The sequence below is a fragment of the Lepisosteus platostomus genome, chromosome 11 (genome assembly GCF_059453375.1).
Source record: "Lepisosteus platostomus isolate fLepPlt1 chromosome 11, fLepPlt1.hap1, whole genome shotgun sequence".
NCBI lineage: Eukaryota > Metazoa > Chordata > Actinopteri > Semionotiformes > Lepisosteidae > Lepisosteus > Lepisosteus platostomus.
Window position 1 is genome coordinate 9877778 of NC_142621.1, and position 18435 is coordinate 9896212.

Consider the following 18435-nt stretch of genomic DNA (forward strand, 5'->3'; position numbering starts at 1 on the left):
GATTCTATTTATCACCATCAGTCATTTAGGACAACATTGGATCATTCAGAGATCCTCGCTGAACTTCTGGAGTGAGTTTGCTGCACTGAAAGTAAAGGGGCCGAATAATTTTGCACGCCCCACTTTTCATTTTTTTATTAGTTAAAAAAGTTTCAAAAATCCAATAGATTTCGTTCCACTTCACAATTGTGTCCCACTTGTTGGTGATTCTTCACATAAAATAAAAAATTTATATCTTTATGTTTGAAGCCTGAAATGTGGCAAAAGGTTGAAAAGTTCAAGGGGGCCGAATACTTTCGCAAGGCACTGTAGGTGTTCTGATTTAGTGATCAACTCAATCTCGCGTCTCTCACTGCTATATAAAAAGCGCCGTCGTTTCTGCTTAGCATCAACTGGAATTAAGATATACCTCAAGGTCAGAAGAGCTTTTCTCTCCAGAGCTGGGCTAAGGTACGCCTGTCAGTCAGATTGCCAACATGTTGAAACCCCATTCCTTTTCCTTTTCCAATATCATCTCAGGGCCCCTGCGCGCCAAGGAGGTCGATCACATGCTGCTCAAAAATGACAGCGGGATCGAGTCAGCACTTCTGTATGCTAAGGCTTGGTCCAAGTATACCAAAGATGTTTTGGCTTGGGTGGAAAAACGGCTCAGCTTGGGTGAGTGACTTGTTTTGCTGTCTGATCCAATTTGTCATGGCAGATTTCAGATGTGGTTCACGGCTTTTGATGCGTAGGCCATCAACAATGTCTTTTCTAAATGAGTAATTGTGCTATTGTGGCAATTAACACAGTTGCTACAAAGATGTCTTTGCCCTGAACAGTTACATAATGTTTTTTAACATTTTGGCTGTGCACCCAGAACTCCTCATATACAGTACACTGTGACACTAAGCCTAAGGAATAACAAGATGGACTTTTATTTGCCTTGTGGTTTGTTTAATGATAATTTGTTTTGTTTTTCTGTCGCCAAAACATTTGCTGATGGATCACCCTGTTTACAGATATTGAATGTGCAAAAAGCTTTGCAAAAATGGCTGAATCTGCAAAAAACCTGGCAAGTCAACAGGTAAAGGTTTTACGTCAATAATTTATTTTATAATGAGGATTTTCTAGAAGCTCCTCTAATCTTTTTTGCAAACCATTTCAGTTTGATGAGATTCTTGTATCTTAACAGCTACTTAATAAAGTTGTGTACTAAATCAAATTAATTGAATTAGAACATTTTTAGGAAGAAAGACTTTTCGTACAATTTGTCTATATTGGTTAGGTTATTAGAATTCCATGTGTAAAACCTTTCTAATAACTTTTTGTATATACTGTGTTCTATAACAGGAATACATGCCATTCCGGGAAATCTATATTTCTGCGTTTCAAAATGACATTGAATATAGTCAAGTTATGCTTCAAACAGCAGTAGCTCTGCAGACAAACAAATTTATTCAGGTAAGAACGACAACACACTGGTTTTATTGTTTGTTCAAGCAAGCGTCATTTTTATCTTAACAAATGTATTTTTCTTGTTGTAGCCCCTTCTGGCAAGGAAGAACGAACTTGATAAACTAAGGAAAGACATCAAGGACCAGTGGCAAAGGGAACAAAAGAAAATGGTTTGTTTTCTTAATTATTTCCGTTTCTCTGTGATTTATTTACTGAATAGTTGTGCAACCTGACTCACCATAAAATAGAGAGTAGCCCGACCAGAGAGCATGAAATTAGACTGAGATTTCTAGGTTTTTAGCTACTTATGTTTTAGATTTCTTTATCCTGTTGTATTTGAGCTGTGAATTCTAAAAGAATGTGTAAGGCAGAGGTAACCTTTTATAGTTATTTTTCTTATTCCAACCTTGATCTTGTCAGCACTTTAAAAAAGTATACAAAGACGTGGATTTATACACCAGAGGGAATAAGTTAAGATAATGCTTAAGTGAAAAAAAAATACATTTGCTTTTTTATGTAGATGAATTATGTGCGTTTTCTTTTGCAACAGCAAGAAGCACGTACTGCTTTGAAAAAGGCCAAGCTGCTGTACGTTCAGCGCCAGGAGGAGTATGAGAGAGCCAAGTTTTCCACTGGCAGGGTGGAGGAGGAGCAGCTGAGCATGCCTGGGGGAGGCAAACAGCTGGAGAAGAGGAGGAGACTGGAGGAGGAGGCCATGCAGAAGGTATGGATGGCCTTTCGTTATGAAACCCCTGAAACTGGAGAACTGCACAGTACAGTGCTCACTTTGTCCAAGGTGGCTGTTTAATTTGTCTTTTAGTTCTGTAAAATATTTATTTTAGTTATTTTAAACCTTAAATATAATAAATTCATTGGCATGGCAACTCCAACTTTGAAAACCTAAAGCATTAGTGCCTTGCTTGCTCTTGCTCATGGTGTGCAGTTAACTCGGTTGGACAATTCAGTTTGAGTTGAGGCAAGAATATAGACACCTGTAATTACCTGTATGAATACACAAAGAATTTGGTCAAGTGACAGGGATTTGACATTACTTTTGTTTTAATTTGGCTTTTCCATACAAGCTTAATTTATTTTCATGATGGGACTGTTTATTTTTTTGTGTCAGTTTCCAGTTTTGTGATCTGTTTAGAATTCTGGAAATGCAGTTTCTTGCTTAAAAAACATGCCGAATATGTCCTTCAGAATGGCCTTAGTTAATAAAGGAGAAATTAGTTTTGAATTTCGTTAAAGGACTGAAGTGGAGCCCAAATAAGATAAGAACACTTTATTAGCCAAATACAATTTCTTGCATTAGGAATTTGTCTTTTCGCATACCCCAGTTTGCTCTGGAATCAGAGTAGGATTCCTTGGCCGTCCGTGGGATTTGAACTTCTAGCCATAGGTGCAGAGCCACAGTGCCCCCGCTCTATCCGAAAGTAGATGGCCAGAAAGAGGTTAGAGAGTAAACTAGGAGCCTTGTAGTGCTGTTGCTGACATGTTCAGGTCCTTATTGCATGGCACTTCTTTTGTAGCCGTCTAGCTAGTAAGAAACTTGGAGTGTGGTGACAATGTGGTGAGTGGCAGGTGGGAATTCTGAAGGGTGGGGAAATTGTTTTCTCTCGTTCTGTTTTTGGAAAATGCTCAATTAAATTTGAAATGTTTTAGTATGTAACTTCTTCCTGGTCACCCATTTTTTACTTTTTAGTTACTTGGCAGAAGTTGTTTCTAGTGCTACATTTTGCAGATGATATGACAAGCATGGAATATCTGTGATAGAGAATCAAAGCTAGTGTAGACTGAGATAATTTATACTTTTAAAGAACTGGAAGTACAGGTGTACATCAGGATTTTAATAATTTGATTTAAATGTAGAAATGTATAAAAAGTACTATTAAATATATCAGTAGATTTAAAATAATTTCATGTATCTATATGTGTGTATCTATATGTGAAATTTTCACAATTATACCTGTAAATATAATTTAGTCATCATATAGTACATCATCAATACATAGCCCCAGAAAGCTTATAGGTGTTTCTTGAAGTCACATTGATTGCTATTAAAAGGTGGCTTAACATTCAGCATAACATCATCATGGACAAAGTCTGATATTGTTCAAATAACTAAATTATGTGATTATTCACCTCAAGAACTCTAGAGATAGCGCTAAAACCCCATAATAATGCCAGTTTTGACTGCAGTATCCACCAGACGATAAAACCAAATGCGAGGAAAGTTGTAAGAAATTTAAAAGCAAGCAAGTTGTGTTGAAATGTGCACTCAGAAAAGTGGTTTGGGAGGCTAACTCGTAGCCAGGCGCTATAACTGGAACTCTTCCAAAAACTACAGCATCATCCGGAAACAGTGTCTCACAGACTACAATTCAAGGTAGACCTTGTGAAATTGATGCCTGTGGCAGTGTTCCAAACACTTTTCTCCCTGAAGCTCAAGCTTTGTCCAGAATGGAAGTGAGTGCAGGATATCAGTACAAAGTCTGCATCAAACGAAGTGGCCAAATGACTAAGAGAGCACACGTCTCTCTTGATTAGTCGTCTTGGTCTCTTGTAGAAAGTCTATGATATGAACTGAAGAATGCAACCAGTAGGAGATTGAGAAATGGAGGAGCAGTTGACTGTCTCCATGAAAATGTTTAATAATCTTATAAATAGCAGGAAGCATCTCCTTGAGGTTATCTGAGCCAAATGATGGTTCATAAAATGCCGATTGCCATAGAGGTGTATGAAATAGTTTTAACAGATGTTCTACTTGTACACAGTATATGGAAATTCTGTATTGGTGTCCTACAAGTCTTTAAAATTTGATGTATTTGTAGTTCAAAATAAAGAATATGCACCTGGAATTTCATGCTAATTCATCTTTACAGTTCTCAAAAGGACTTTTGTCTCTCAAATCCCATTTTTAATTTTTTTCCCACTGTTTTTTCCAATGTGTGATAAGAGTTCTAAGGTTGTAATTGTGTCTCATTTTAGGCAGAAGAAGCCAGCGATCTATACAAGGCCTGCAAAGCAGATGTCTGTGAGAAGAAGATGGATCTGGAAAATGCCAAAAGTGAAATACTGACACAAATTCGTGAATTGGTGTTTCAGTGTGATTTGACTTTGAAAGCGGTATGATACAACCTTTTCTGTGTGTCTTTGTCATAGAACTTTTATTTTGAGATATTTAGACTGACAAATGCTATTACTTTTTTTGTTGATATCAACTTGCTGCTCCGTGGGATATACAGACAATTGTTGCATTTAGTGCCAATAAAAGTTCTTGGTGAAAACAGTGCAGATCTTGAAAGGGGACCAAAGGAAAATAATAATTGCATTTCTGATTGTTTTTGACTTTTCACTTTTCCACTTTTCCAGGTGACAGTCAACTGGTTTCAGATGCAACATGGTCAAGTGGTTTCTCTCCCAGTGAACTACCAATCTCTGTGTGAGAGTGCCAAACTTTATGAGCCTGGCCAGCGCTACTCAGAGTTTGTCAAGAGCCTTCCCAAAGATGAAGCCACTCTAGATTCCTTCTCTTTTGAGACACAAGAGACACAGAGTGGAGGGTGAGAAATATTTCAGTTTTACAAACTTTCTTTACACCTTTACTAACACCAAGGTTTTACCTGAACTTTAATTTCTTCAAACACCAGTATAACCTTGAAGTCAGAAGTTGTTGTAGGTTTATTCTATGTTGCAAAGGAACAAGTAATAGGTTTATTCCATGCTGAAAAAAAGAAGAAAGAAAACACAACGTTACGGCCGTGGAGTCTTCTTTGGGTGTGAGGGTCACAGGGTCAGGCTCACACCTGAAGAAGGCTCCACGGCCGAAACGTTGTGTTTTCTTTCTTCTTTTTTTTAGCATGGAATAAACCTATTACTTGTTCCTTTGCAGCCTACGCATGCTGACGCAGCTACCCACCTGAACTACTTATTCTGTGTTAGATATGTTTTGTTCAACTTCCTTGTAAGTAGTTTAGGAAAGCATAGCAGTATTTAGGAAATAGTTCAGGCTTATTATTTATAGGTATGCTACATATCATTAATGTATTTCTTTGAATACATGTCTTAAAGTTATGCTGATGTTTATAGCTGATTAAGATAAATCTGTGTAGTTTGTAGCTAATTAGTCCACGAATCTCATTCAGCCATAGCTTTAAAGAAGCCTCATTTGAGTATTAGCTGTATGAGAGGTTCGGCTTCAGTCAGTGTGGGAAATGAATCTGATAGCTTGTCTTTGGACTGATTGCAGAGCAGCAATATATTTTTTTTGTAATGTGGTGACCCAAGTAATATTTTAATTGAGGTTTTGTACAATGTTAACATTCACCTACGTATACTAACATTTTTCCATACATTTTCTCTTGCTTCATCACATTTTGTAGAAGATACAAAACGGTGTCTCAAAATAAACACCTGTCTTTTTCATTTGTAGCCTCTTCAAGCTCTGCATTTTCCATTTTTGATTCATAACTTGTTCTTTCTGAGTTCTTATTATTAAGTACTATATTATTAAGTACTCTATTTAATCTTGCTGTGGTTTGTAACAGATGTTGGAAAAACAGATTGGTCGTATTCTTAGATCTGTGTTTTTCACAGAGTAGGAGCTGTCTTTAAAGACAAAAACAATGGCTTCTCTTGCAGGAGTAATAAAAACTTAGCACTTACTTAAGGAGCAGTATAAAGGACTACACGTATTTGCTTATCTGTCACAGGGTGCTGAGTGTAGGAATTGCTAAAAGAAAAAGTAACAATCGCGTGCGCACCAGCAGGCCTTCCTCAGGAAATATCTGTGGTGAGAGCAGAGAGCTCAAGCCGAGGCTTTGTTTTTATTGCTCCATCTGTGCTACAGCTACGCCCACTGACATTTCGATTTTGACAGAAAAAAAAATCTGAGCACTCAAGATGAAGTGCTTAGATTTTTTTCTGAAAACTGCAAGGAAGTTTCATCTCACTAAGCACTGCACAGTTTCAGTTGCAGTAACTATATTTTGGAGCAGTCTTTAGAATATTCATTTTTTAATGTTTTTATTGATCATTAATAAAATCGTTGTGTTCTACAGTGTGATGGCAGTGTTTCATACTACCCTTAAAAAGAAATTCTGTCGGTTCAGTTTGCATGGATATAGCTGCATTCCCACAGAACATGCTTATGAGGGCTATAATAGATTTTTAAATTACTGTTGTTATGAATTATTTAACAATGAAATGATTTCATGCAAAACGTTTTGTTGTTCACCATTGTTGTCATCAGCTTTTTGAGCATCGTTGGCATTTTTCAGTGAATTTCCAGAAGTAAGGCTCAGGATGAGAATAAAATGGAGAGTCTCCATGAAAATAAAACATTGGTTTTACCCAATAATTGGTAGAAATTTGCCCTCAGCAAGTCAGAAATTGGAGGTTTGTTATCCCTACTTTTCTGTCTTATCCCTGCAGGCTACCTTTTGGGAAAAGATCAGTGAACAGTGCACATTCTTCACATGGAAACCTGTCACAGATGTCAGTGACCTCAGGAGATTTTCAGAGTGCTGACGAAGTCGAAAGTCCAATCCATACGCGGGCAGGAAAGATAGGAGAAAAGAGATCAAACAGCAGCACAGATATCCAAGGTATAAGTCTGTTCAAACTTTGTGTATTTGCGTGGCAGCAGAGTTCAACAAAACATCACCCTCACCAAGAAAGCGGCAGGAAAAACAATATTTCAAGAATATGTGCTATGTAATTTAAAAAAAAAAAGACCTAAATAAAAATACATTTCAGAAGTGAAATTACAGAGGGGAGAAACAAACTCCTAAAAAGACTTTGGGGGCACAGAGGTGTCATCCAGATGGAAGTAGAGCAAATTCACAGTGGAAGATGTGTCATGTGCTTTGTAATGCTGTTGGTCTCCTTTAGAACACTTGGCATTTAGAGTGCATTAAGGGTGATCTGATTTACACCCTTAAATTGCCATGCATTTACTCCAGTAAATAAGCTTTTAAAGGGTGCTTCTCTTTGTGAGAAAATCACTTATAGGTCAAAGCATTTACAATGGAAAGCAAAAGAAGCGCTTAATTGTGTATTTTGTCTGAAACCTTACAAAGGTATTTTTCTTTCTTTTAACAGCCATTTAATAGTTGTATAAAGGGAATACTAAGGCATTTTAAGGAAGAATAATCTTCAATAGCAACATTATTGCCAAGTTTAATGTACTCTTTTTGCAAAGGTGGTTATTGGGCAATTTGCTAAACATGTTCTTTGCTTTTTATAAAGCTTTGTTATTGTTTATATAAGTATAGATTTTACATCTTCTGAATGATTTCTTTGAAAAGAAAATCGTTTGTATTTTAAAATATTGAAAGTATGGATTATGTGTGCCTCGTTCACTTTTCTGTAATTCAGTTAATCATTAGTTAACATATTTTTACATGAACATAACTTACAGTATGTATCTAACCTGTTACATTTTTGTGGCATAAGAAATACTTTTAAATTCCTTCTGAGCTTTTACGTGCTTATAGGCAGACCTGGTATTCAGTACCTGTTACACTTTCTGTTGTACACAATAGCCTAATGAGGTCTATCAGAGACAGTCTATAGACTCAATTCCTAGAGCAGACACATTTGGGGGTGGGAGGTATTTTAACGGCAGCTCTGACTTACAGCTCTTTGGCATTCTATTCACACCAAGCTAAAGTAATCAGTAAGCATTGAAATCAAGCAATTGTCTTTCACATTGCTATAGCCTCATTTTGAAAACCCGATAATTACCCATTTAGGCAGTGAATAAGGTAGAAAATTCAATTTAAGTTTGTAATGAATTTTTTCTTGTCCAGACATCAGCCTTTAATGGAGCATTTGTTGAAATAAATGCTTTTGTTTTTAAGCTTGTTAATCCTTTTATTTCTGACCCATAATGAATAATAGAGATGGTAAAGATAACAGTGGTGAGACTTTAGAAGTTGAAAACTATTACCAAAAAAGTGAAGTTTTTATTAATTGGATTCTGTTTTATTTGTTGATTCTCGAAGCTTGGATGATTTTTATCTTAATTATGCTTTAATCCATTGTTAGAATTTTTGATAACCCCTTTCATTGTTAGGTCTCGAAGAATTGAACATGTCCCAGATAATGAAATTTATATTTATCAGTTTACTAATTATTTTCTAGTTCAAATCACTTATCTGCTTTAGCATCTTAAATTAGCACATTTCTTAAATTTTGATAAACAAGTTGCTTATTTTAAACTGGTTTTACTTTTTTAATAAGAAACTGGAAACTGTACAGCATGTTAAATTTCTGTTAAGAAGGAAATTACTAATTTAGGTTTCAGATTGTAATCTTGAGTAATATTGGAAACAAGTGGATGTTGAACTACATAGATATTAACTAGGACATCAGCCATCCATAACACAAAGTAAGACGTTTTTATTTTGGATTGAAATTAAATTTCCATACTCTGCAAGCTTTGTTAATGTATATTTCGACCTAAGCAGACACTAAAGCCCCATTAATTATTAAAATTCAAACATTTTTTTTGTTAAATTGTATTCATAGCACTTTATATCATTCTAAGGTAACCTAAAGCACTTTATCTATAGTAGAGACCCACTTCACTGGTTAATTTCATTACCCATGTGAGTGATGCTCAGAAAGCATTCTGAGGGGGTAGATGCAATATGATATGTCCCTTTTTGACAAAAAAAAAGAGTTCGTTCACGTATTTTCACTTAAACAGACCCTAATTTTGAAATAAACACCCATTAATTCTTAAGAATAGTCTTAGAACTGTCTGGAGTTTTTTTTAAATCTCGGCTTCCCCGCCGTACTGCTTTGTCTCTTCGGACAACTGCAATTTGGGGGCTTTTTGAAGAGGAATAAGTCGGATCTCTGTCCCTGTCTGACAGCGCTGAGATGCCAAGGCCTGTTCCGCGCCTGGGCCACAGGCAGCCAGGGCGGGGGGATGTGCAGCGACTCGGAGAGCGCTGGAGGCAGCAGTGAGTCCCGTTCCATGGACTCTCCTACCGCCAGCCCGGGTACAGCTTTGTCGTCGTCGGCCTAGATCCTAGTTTTCCCTAAAGGTTTTTACCCCCAAACTGCCCTTTTCATGTCGAAATCAGCGTGAAGTCTGCTGTTTTGTGCACATTGATCAGACCTCTGCTGCATATGTTTCTCTCCATATGCATCAATTCGCATTGCTTTGAGGCTGGCTTGGGGTTATCTTCACTTTTTAAGCAGAAGTTTGTAATCATCACTCCTCAAGACAGACTGGAGATCCCCTGCTTTGTCTCTTTTGTAAATATTATGCGAAATTTAAGCAAAAGTACAATTTCTTTAATTTGTATGAATAGACTATTAAATGAATTGAAGGAACAAGTAAAGGTTTATTCCACGTTGAAAGGAGAAGGAAAGAAGCACAACCTTTCAGCTGTGGAGACTCTGCTGACTCAGCTTCCTACTTAAATTAATTTATAATATATAAAGTAATACATCAGGGTCATTAAAAAGATTTTGTAGTGGTTTACCCCACAGTACGCATTTATGCAGACAGCAGATTTCAGTGAACAGTGATTCATACATCCTTCTGATTTACTTTTAAAGAGATCAATTTTTTCTTTGTTCAACTCTAGTAGTACAGAAACGTGACTTTTTCTTGCTAACGTAACTAGCATATTACAGGTTTAAATATATAAACAACAATTTGAAGTAGCCAAATGTCAACATCTTCAATGGACAGAAATAAACTTTTGAGTTTTCTAATGCTTTCTTTTAGTAAATAGCTTAACATTTGTACCTGAGTAAGATTAGCATTTTAAAGATTCCCTGCATGTGAGAGTGTTCAATGTTTTCTTTTTTTACTTGATTTCATTATAATTGAATTCTGTCCAGTAGTTAGAAACAAATCTATAGACTGCTAATTGCCATTTTGTGTATTACGTTAACAAATATGTTAGGAATTTGCACTGGGGCAGATGGAGTTTTTGTCACCACTGTTATAACCTTGCCAATGGCTGAGGGAGTTAATTGTTAAATGAAGGTGTTAGTCTCCCACAATGCATTGTAATAGGTACAATAGATTGAGCTTTGCTACTCCTCCTTATATACCTCATCAGTTTCAGCCTCCCTCAGTTGAGAAACGGTCTTAAAATGGGACTCTGGAAGTACAGTTCACAGCTGACCTTAACCGAGAGCTGTTTTTCAAAAACAGCTAGATTGACTTTTAAACGAGCTTCACTTTTTTCAGGTGATTTTAAAAGAAGGCTTCCCAGAACCCCTTCTACAGGCACCATGTCTTCTGCAGATGATCTTGATGAAAGAGAACCACCTTCCCCTTCTGACAATGGTGAGTCAGACTGTTTCTTTAATTTTTATCAAAAATGACTCATTGGGTTGCACGCAACTGATTTTTTACTTTTGACTTAACAGATGTTTCTTTGTTGCGGTTTCAACAAACAGTTCTCATGTTTTATTCCTGGCTTAATATTCCACAGCCCAATCCATTATTAGCCATTAATGGCATTGGTGCTTTCCGAGTCAAAATCATAGGGCATTTTTCTTTCCGTTTTTGAATTCACCTGAAAGACAATTGAAAGAATTGCTGTGCACGAAAGTTTTCAGAGAAAACAAAATGTTTTCCATTAGAAATCACAACTGAATCTTACCAGTTCAGAATTTAAAATGCTTTACTAATAAAAGAAGAATAAACTTTTCATTTAAAATGTTTAATCTTACTAATAATTACTTTGCTAAGTATCAGAGTTTGTACCTCGCTCCTTTCCAGCTATTGCAGCGGTTTGGTTAATGAGTTTATTTTCCCTTTGTTACTGTATCTTAGGTTTAAGCGAAATGGTCTCAGAAACAGCTAGCTCCCCTGGACCTTTCCGAAACACTCAAATGTCCAAGGCAGCACAGACTCACAAGCTGAGGAAACTGAGGGCTCCCTCGAAGTGCAGGGAATGTGACAGCTTGGTGGTATTTCATGGGGCAGAGTGCGAGGAGGTAAGGCATCTCTTCCCAATACAACCCCTGAAAATCACTGAAAATTAAAAAAATGAGGACGGCAATTATTTTGCAGTTAATAATGGTTTATGGCAAAGCAACGAGTTATGTGAAGAATGTCGGCATTTAAAGTACTCCATTTTAATATGCACTAATGCAAAATGGAATATGTAACTTTCAAGGGTGAGGGAAACATTAATTTTAATAACTATAGTCAAAGATCTTTAAAGAAATGATGTTGGTAGGATTTTGGACTTAAACTAGTTAAAATGTAGTAGGAGTTTATTCTGCTGTGTAGTTTAGTTTCAAGTAGCAGCTGTGATAGTCACTTTCTGCTTTTTAATTATTTTAATTTTCTCTTTTCAGTGTTATCTGGCTTGTCATAAAAAGTGTCTGGAAACATTGGCTATCCAGTGTGGCCACAAAAAACTCCAGGGCCGTCTTCATCTCTTTGGAATTGACTTTGCCCAGGCTACCAAAAATAATCCAGACGGAATACCTTTTATCATCAAAAAGTGCACTTCGGAGATTGAAAACCGTGCTTTAACCATAAAGGTACTGTTAAGTCACATCCTGCTACTATACATATGTTTGTTTTGAGTGTGTTAAGCTTAGAAAATTACACTAGGGAGAAAATGTTCTGAAAGGCTTTTCCTGTCACTTTCAAATACAACATCTTGTGAAAAGCCAATCTGAAGGTTTCTCTGCTGTTAAATTTTAAGTCTCAGTTTCAGTGTTTTGTTTCCTTGTCTGTGATATCACATTGACTTTACTTCTAGTTTTGAAATGTCTGTGTATTCTAAATAAAAGTATTCTAGCAGTCTATAATTAAATACCTGATTTTCAGACTTAAGTGTTTTTGTAGCTCTAACAGTTTTTGAAATGACTTTTTTGTGTGTTTGTAGGGTATTTACCGAGTAAATGGAGCAAAATCAAGAGTTGAGAAGCTTTGCCAGGCATTTGAAAATGGGAAGGATTTGGTGGAACTCTCTGATCTGTATCCGCACGACATCAGCAATGTGCTAAAACTTTATCTCCGGCAGGTTTGTATTTCATTTTATCTCTTCAAACCCTTATTACCCAGGTATTTGTCAGAAGTAATTAAAATTGGGCGGCACAGTGGATAGTACTGCTGCCTTGCTGCACTGGGGCCCTGGGGTTCAATTCCAGCTTGAGCTGGGGTGGTATCTGTTTGGAGTTATGTTCTCCCTGTGTTCATGTGGGTTTTTGCTGGAAATTCCTGTCTTGTCCCACACTACAAAAACCTTGCTGGTAAGTTAATTGGCTTCTAGCAAAAATGTGCTTGGTGTGAGTGTGTAAGTGTCTGCCCAGTGGTGGACTGGTGTCCGGTCCAAGGTATATCTCGCCTTGCACCCATTGCTTGTTGGGATAGGCTCCAGCTCCCCCGTAATCCTGAATTGGATGACGCAGTTAGGAAATGGATGGATGAGTAGCTAAAATATTTTGTTGTGCAGTGGTCTGCATATTTACTTTACTTAATGTTTTTTATGTATTTTTATTTTTAGCTTCCCGAGCCATTGATTCAGTTTCGTCTTTATAATGAATTCATCGGCTTGGCAAAAGAGAGCCAGAATGTCCTTATGGATGAAGTTGATTCTACGCCGAGTAGCCCAACAGCAGACAAACGCCCTCCAAGCATCGAGCTGAACAGAGTAATCTTCAAAATCAAAGACCTGCTCAGACAACTGCCTGCGGCCCACTATAAAACATTGCAGTACCTTATAGGACATCTCAACAGGTCAGACATTCATCTGTGCTTACTTTTCTAAACGTTTTCAAATGTATTGGACATGTATATAGTTTATATGTGGACACTGAAATGCATGAACTTCCTTACCAGAATTTTCAAAATGGCTGCAGTTTTGTTCTTGGTCATTTTGATGTAGAAAGTAAATATCTGCGTAAATGTAAATATTTTATTGGGGGAAAATGAAATATAATTGCATTTTTTGTTTTCTCTTTTTCATTTTGTAGAGTGACAGAGAAAGCAGAAGAAAATAAAATGACGGCCAGTAACCTGGGGATTATCTTTGGCCCCACTTTGATGAAGCCTCGACAGACAGATGCTGACGTGTCCTTGTCTTCCCTGGTTGACTATCCCTACCAGGCCCGGATAGTGGAGCTGCTCATTTTGCATTATGAGAAAGTCTTCGATGTTCCTCTGAGTCCCCTGTCCAGCTCCCCACCTGCTGTAGAGAGCTTGCCAGTGGAATTTAACCTAAATCCTGAAGAAAAAGAGGCGCAGCTTATGAGACACTCTAAGTCTTTAGTTGATATCAAAGAAGTAAGTGAGATCTTGTTACCCATATCAAGGCTTTGAAAATACATACAATAATGGGCTGATATCTGTGATATCAGTAGAGATTAATCTTTTCTCTAACTGTTTTATTTCTGCAGAGCTCTAAAGTATATAAAAGGCATTCATCTATAATTCCATCTACTCATTTGGTGGATGAGGTAAAAGATGTGAAACACAAACCTGAAGGAAGGGAATTTATGCCCGGTCAGTATTGCAGTAGTGCCTAGTTGGCGCCAAATGTCTCCACATACATCTAGAATTCAGCTGTTTTTAAGAGTTCATGTGTACTGATTGTTTTTTTTCCCTTTCTGCTTGCAGCGATGGTTCAGATTTCGGAGAACCTCAACGGGCTTCCATCAGAATCTTGCCTTCAAGAGGGACAGAAACCTAACCTGGTGTTTAGCAGATCGAATCACGGCGCAACCAAAGTGCAAATGCGATCTCCGAGACCTAAGTTAACCGCACGGCCCATTAGCATGCCAATGGAAAGACTGTTAAACCCTTCTCAGCTCAATGAGAAGAATTCCAAAAATTTAACGGAGCAGGATCAGAGTCTCACAATAGAGGAGACTTCAGAAACGGTCAAGACTTTTTCCAGTGTGAGCACATACTGCCGGAATACTTACATTGACACTCAGTCTTTAAGGAGGACATGGGACAAGCAGTACAAACATTATGATATCACTCCCAGGACAGCTATGATTATGGCAAACATACCCCAAGAAGCTCCCAGTTCTTCTGGTAGCACTATACTCCCCAATAAGCCATACACTATTGCTGTAAGGCCAGGAAGGGCCTTAAAAAGAGATGGGAATATCTTTGATACAAATTCCACAACCTCTGCCTTCAGAGCTCCTCGAACATTGCAGCCTCCCCCTGGAACGTTTTACAAACCTCCTTCCGGAAACAAAGCTCTCCAGACTGCGGACTTGGTGCCAAATACATGCCCTGCCACAACAAACAGCACAGAGACAAGGCAGAGCCTAAAAGACTCTGCGATTGCCCCCCCAGAGTCTGAGGCTACATCCACTGTTTCCACTGCCCAGCCTCAGTCTCCCAGCTCCAGCCCTGAGAACATTGGCCAAAGTGAAGCAAAACCAGTTTATCAAAGAGTGAGGGCCAGGCGCCTGCAAGAATTTGAACACAGGGAAGCACACTTTGTATAATTCTTTATCCAATATTGCAAAGCTGCAAATATTTTTTTATAAATGCAATTTGTTTGTGCCATATTGTACATGAAATGGAGTACTTTTATTACCCCTTTCTGAACATTTACAAAAGCTGTGAAAAATGTACAAGTAACTGCGGAAGTGTTGTATGTATAATATATTCCTTGTTATCTTTTTGTTATGCAAGTTAGTATTGGACGGACCCATAGTGAGTCCCAAGTTATTGCCAGATGCACTTAGCTTAAAATGTGTGTATTTATTAGTTATTTAACACTTTAGTTGCTTTCTTAAAAAATGTTTTAAAAAAAACATTTTCATACAAAAATACTCTTGACTTCCATTACCAATTACCTTTTCACTGGAAACTGTAATTTGTAAATTAAACAAAATTTGTCAAAAACTAAATTTGGCTAAGATATATAATCATTTTTCACCCATTTTAAGGAAACATATAATATTCTTTCCTTCAGGTGTGTGCAATTGCTCATTACTCATCAGAATCATCATCATAAATACATTGTCGTATAAAGTTTGTTTCAAATGTTCATATGCCAAGGTTGGTTAATTTTTTATATCTATGTATGAAATGTCACTTTAACATCACAAATATGATGCACTTATTCACATTTAAATGGACCTTTAAGATTTGCCAGTACCTATACAATTTCACACAGTTTGATTATAAGGCAGTAGTATTCCTGTGACTGACCTTGGAAAGCAGCAAGGCCTCAAGTCTCCATATTATTTCAGTTTGAATATTATTTTAATTCTGGTTAGCATGCATGCAAACATATTTTAAAAACTGGGCCACAGTAAGTATATCAGATTTATATGAACTTTATCTGTAAACATTTTATGAGTATTACGTGTGAGGATTTTCTGTTGCAAAATTAAATGTATTAACATTTATATTCACAAACTATCCCTAAGTACATACACGTCTTTTGTAAGTTATTAAAATATAGATGGAAACTCACAAAAGAATAAAAGGTGTAATGTCAATTCTTTTTTGTTATGATTGCAATGTACTGTAAAATAACCAGGTAGGAAGATTTTACAAAGTTAAGTTTTCATTTTTGAATCTTAAATTTTAAAAAGAAATGGGGCTTATCACAATTTGCCACTAACACTGGAATTCAAGAGTTAAAAAACAAAACTATAAATAATGGTATTTTAAGACCTACACAATAGTTGTTTATTCTTTCAATTAAAACATTGAAATGATATTGCTTTTAGCATAAACAACTGAGAGAAATCAAGATAAAAAAACATTGCAACTTCCCAATAGTTTATTAGTGACCGGTATAATTGACAAGCATTTTTAATGACGATATTGCACATTGTAATGAATTTATGTAGTTATTTACTATTTGGACTTTCAATTCAATTTTTTTTCAATTCAGATTTATACTGGCCTTCTGTAACATACTGACACATTTTGTTCTACCCATAGAAGTAGAAGTAGTTAGAAGTAGAACTAGAAGTAGTCAATTACTAGATATTAGAGAGATGTATGAGGCGTTTATGTACAGACAGTTCTATAGGGTTAAATCTACCATATTATATATGATACACTTTCATGGTAATGCAATTCACTAATTTAAATCACACCTAACTAACCATCAATATATATCCTCAGGAGATGTAAATATAAACCAGCATTTGCTACAATCTTTGCCTTTTTTGCCTTTAGAGGAAACAAAAAGAACCATTATATTTGATCTTCAATGGCAAGTGGTGACCACATGACCACACTTTGGAAGAATTTCTCCTTCGTTAATATTTGCCTGTGAGTGTTTGGAAGACACTTCAAAAACTGCTTTGTAATGCTTGTGTTTGTAACAATAAGACAACATGGGAAAATGCCAAGAAAAGCTGCCTTTTGATTTAAGACATGGATATATTACAGAACAAAGCAAGAAGGCGGGTTATAGTGGTAACATTTATCACTGTCAAAAGAATAGTACAAAAATCATTACGTGAAAAAAAAGAAAGGAACATATCTTGTACAAGTTAATTTTGTATTGAAGTTTTTCATTAAAATCTTTCTATGAAAGGGATAAGGAATGGGCTGCTTATTTAATCTTTTGAACTTTGTAAGGCTCTTTTTTTAGAATATAATTTATCGTCATTGTATAAGTGTCATAAAGAACAGTTTAAATCCTAAAAATACTGTGTCCTTTTTTTAAACTTATGGTCACCTGTTAATTTTGTTTGGGGGGAAAAAAAGCATAATGACTGCTTTGACCCCAATGCAGTGTTTGAAATCTCATTTCTAAGATAAAGGTAACAAATCAAACTTATTTTGGTAGTGGATTTATTATATTATTACTATGAGTGTTGTATGTTGTTTGTAACTTTTGAGTGAATGTGGTCATTGGTATCACAAGCTTTTAATATTTGTTACATTAGTTTTGAATCTAAGCAGGGTTTGAGAATACATGTCTAAAATGTCTTACTTGTAAAATGTTAGCTTCACTTTTAGTTTTGTATTAACACCGTAAAATAATACTTCTGTAGAAAGACCAACATGTGTATCCTACCTGAACTTCTTTAACATAAAAACAAGCCGTATGCTCTTTATTATAGATGCCTTTATCTGTCTGCACTGCACCAGATTTGAGTGATTATGTTCTGCACAGCCAAGATGTTTACAGCTACCTATCCTAATTAGTTATGTCACTTGTCCAAGCTCTGCGAGGTGTTTAATAAGGATTCAGACCTCCAGGTCTTTAGAGAATAGAGGAGAAATAAAACAACTTGAAAAAACCCAAAGCAATCCACACCGAACTACTCAAAAAGTTTCCATTTTCAGTTACAGTTTTGCATTTTATTATGCCATGTGATCATTCAACAAAATAGATTATTGTTTTTCAGAGAGCTTGTCCATGTTGTAAAAGGAGATTAAAGCAATCTGATTACAAGTGCAAGCTAGTGTTGAGGGAAGCGGCTGTGTTTGCAACAGCATGTAGCCCTTGGCCAGGCACCTCAAACCTCAGGCCAGGGAATCTTCTATTTTTTTTTTTTAGATGCTGTACATCGTATACATTTTCCTTCTGAGGTAAGCCACTTCTTAAATTCTGATTGTTTTTCTGTCATGCAATTTTGCCATCCGTTCAATAGGCAATGTAAACTTACGAACCATTCTTTTAGGATCTTTTTCATGATGTTTTCAATCTCTTACGCAGTATAGGTTTGGGGACGAAGTATTTAGAGTGCTGACCTCTATAGACCTCTGTTAGGTATGAAATTCATAGGAATTTATATTTGGATTCTCAGCCAGGATATAGAAATAAGTTGAGGTGATAAAAACTAGAAATACTATATATGTTTGCTCTACAAATTGTTCAATGCACTAATGTAACTATACACTTAGATATGGTCTGTAATTTGTGTATTGGAATGTTGCATTTTCTTCATTCAAGCCTCGAAATACCTTAATAATGTTCTTGTAATTGTTTATTTACAGTTTGATGTGATACTGGTAGCATTTCATCAAGCTGTTAATTAACTTATAGAATGTTTTCCCTG

At 36.4% G+C, this 18435-nt stretch overlaps 2 protein-coding genes across 6 annotated transcripts in view; both read left to right on the forward strand.

Annotated features, from left to right (window-relative positions):
- arhgap29a (Rho GTPase activating protein 29a) overlaps positions 1-15893 on the forward strand; it is a 50780-nt gene extending 34887 nt beyond the window's left edge. For all 3 annotated transcript variants that reach the window (XM_088598345.1, XM_088598347.1, XM_088598348.1), the window contains 17 exons: positions 520-657; positions 1002-1066; positions 1333-1443; positions 1527-1607; positions 1988-2161; positions 4429-4566; positions 4813-5003; positions 6874-7046; positions 9324-9452; positions 10661-10759; positions 11252-11415; positions 11782-11970; positions 12321-12458; positions 12942-13174; positions 13411-13720; positions 13834-13939; positions 14054-15893. In XM_088598345.1, the coding sequence (XP_088454471.1) occupies positions 520-657; positions 1002-1066; positions 1333-1443; positions 1527-1607; positions 1988-2161; positions 4429-4566; positions 4813-5003; positions 6874-7046; positions 9324-9452; positions 10661-10759; positions 11252-11415; positions 11782-11970; positions 12321-12458; positions 12942-13174; positions 13411-13720; positions 13834-13939; positions 14054-14901 (3287 nt within the window). In that variant the 3' untranslated portion in view covers positions 14902-15893. The remainder of the gene's footprint in view (positions 1-519; positions 658-1001; positions 1067-1332; positions 1444-1526; positions 1608-1987; positions 2162-4428; positions 4567-4812; positions 5004-6873; positions 7047-9323; positions 9453-10660; positions 10760-11251; positions 11416-11781; positions 11971-12320; positions 12459-12941; positions 13175-13410; positions 13721-13833; positions 13940-14053) is intronic.
- Positions 15894-17615: 1722 nt separating this feature from the next.
- The window catches only part of LOC148651965 (retinal-specific phospholipid-transporting ATPase ABCA4-like), a 47732-nt gene continuing 46912 nt past the window's right edge, over positions 17616-18435 (forward strand). For 2 of the 3 annotated variants that reach the window (XM_088598343.1, XM_088598342.1), the window contains exon 1: positions 17617-17965. The gene's annotated coding sequence lies outside the window, so the exon portion shown is untranslated. Of the gene's footprint in view, positions 17966-18435 lie in introns of all 3 variants that reach the window. The other variant, XM_088598344.1, reaches the window with a different exon arrangement.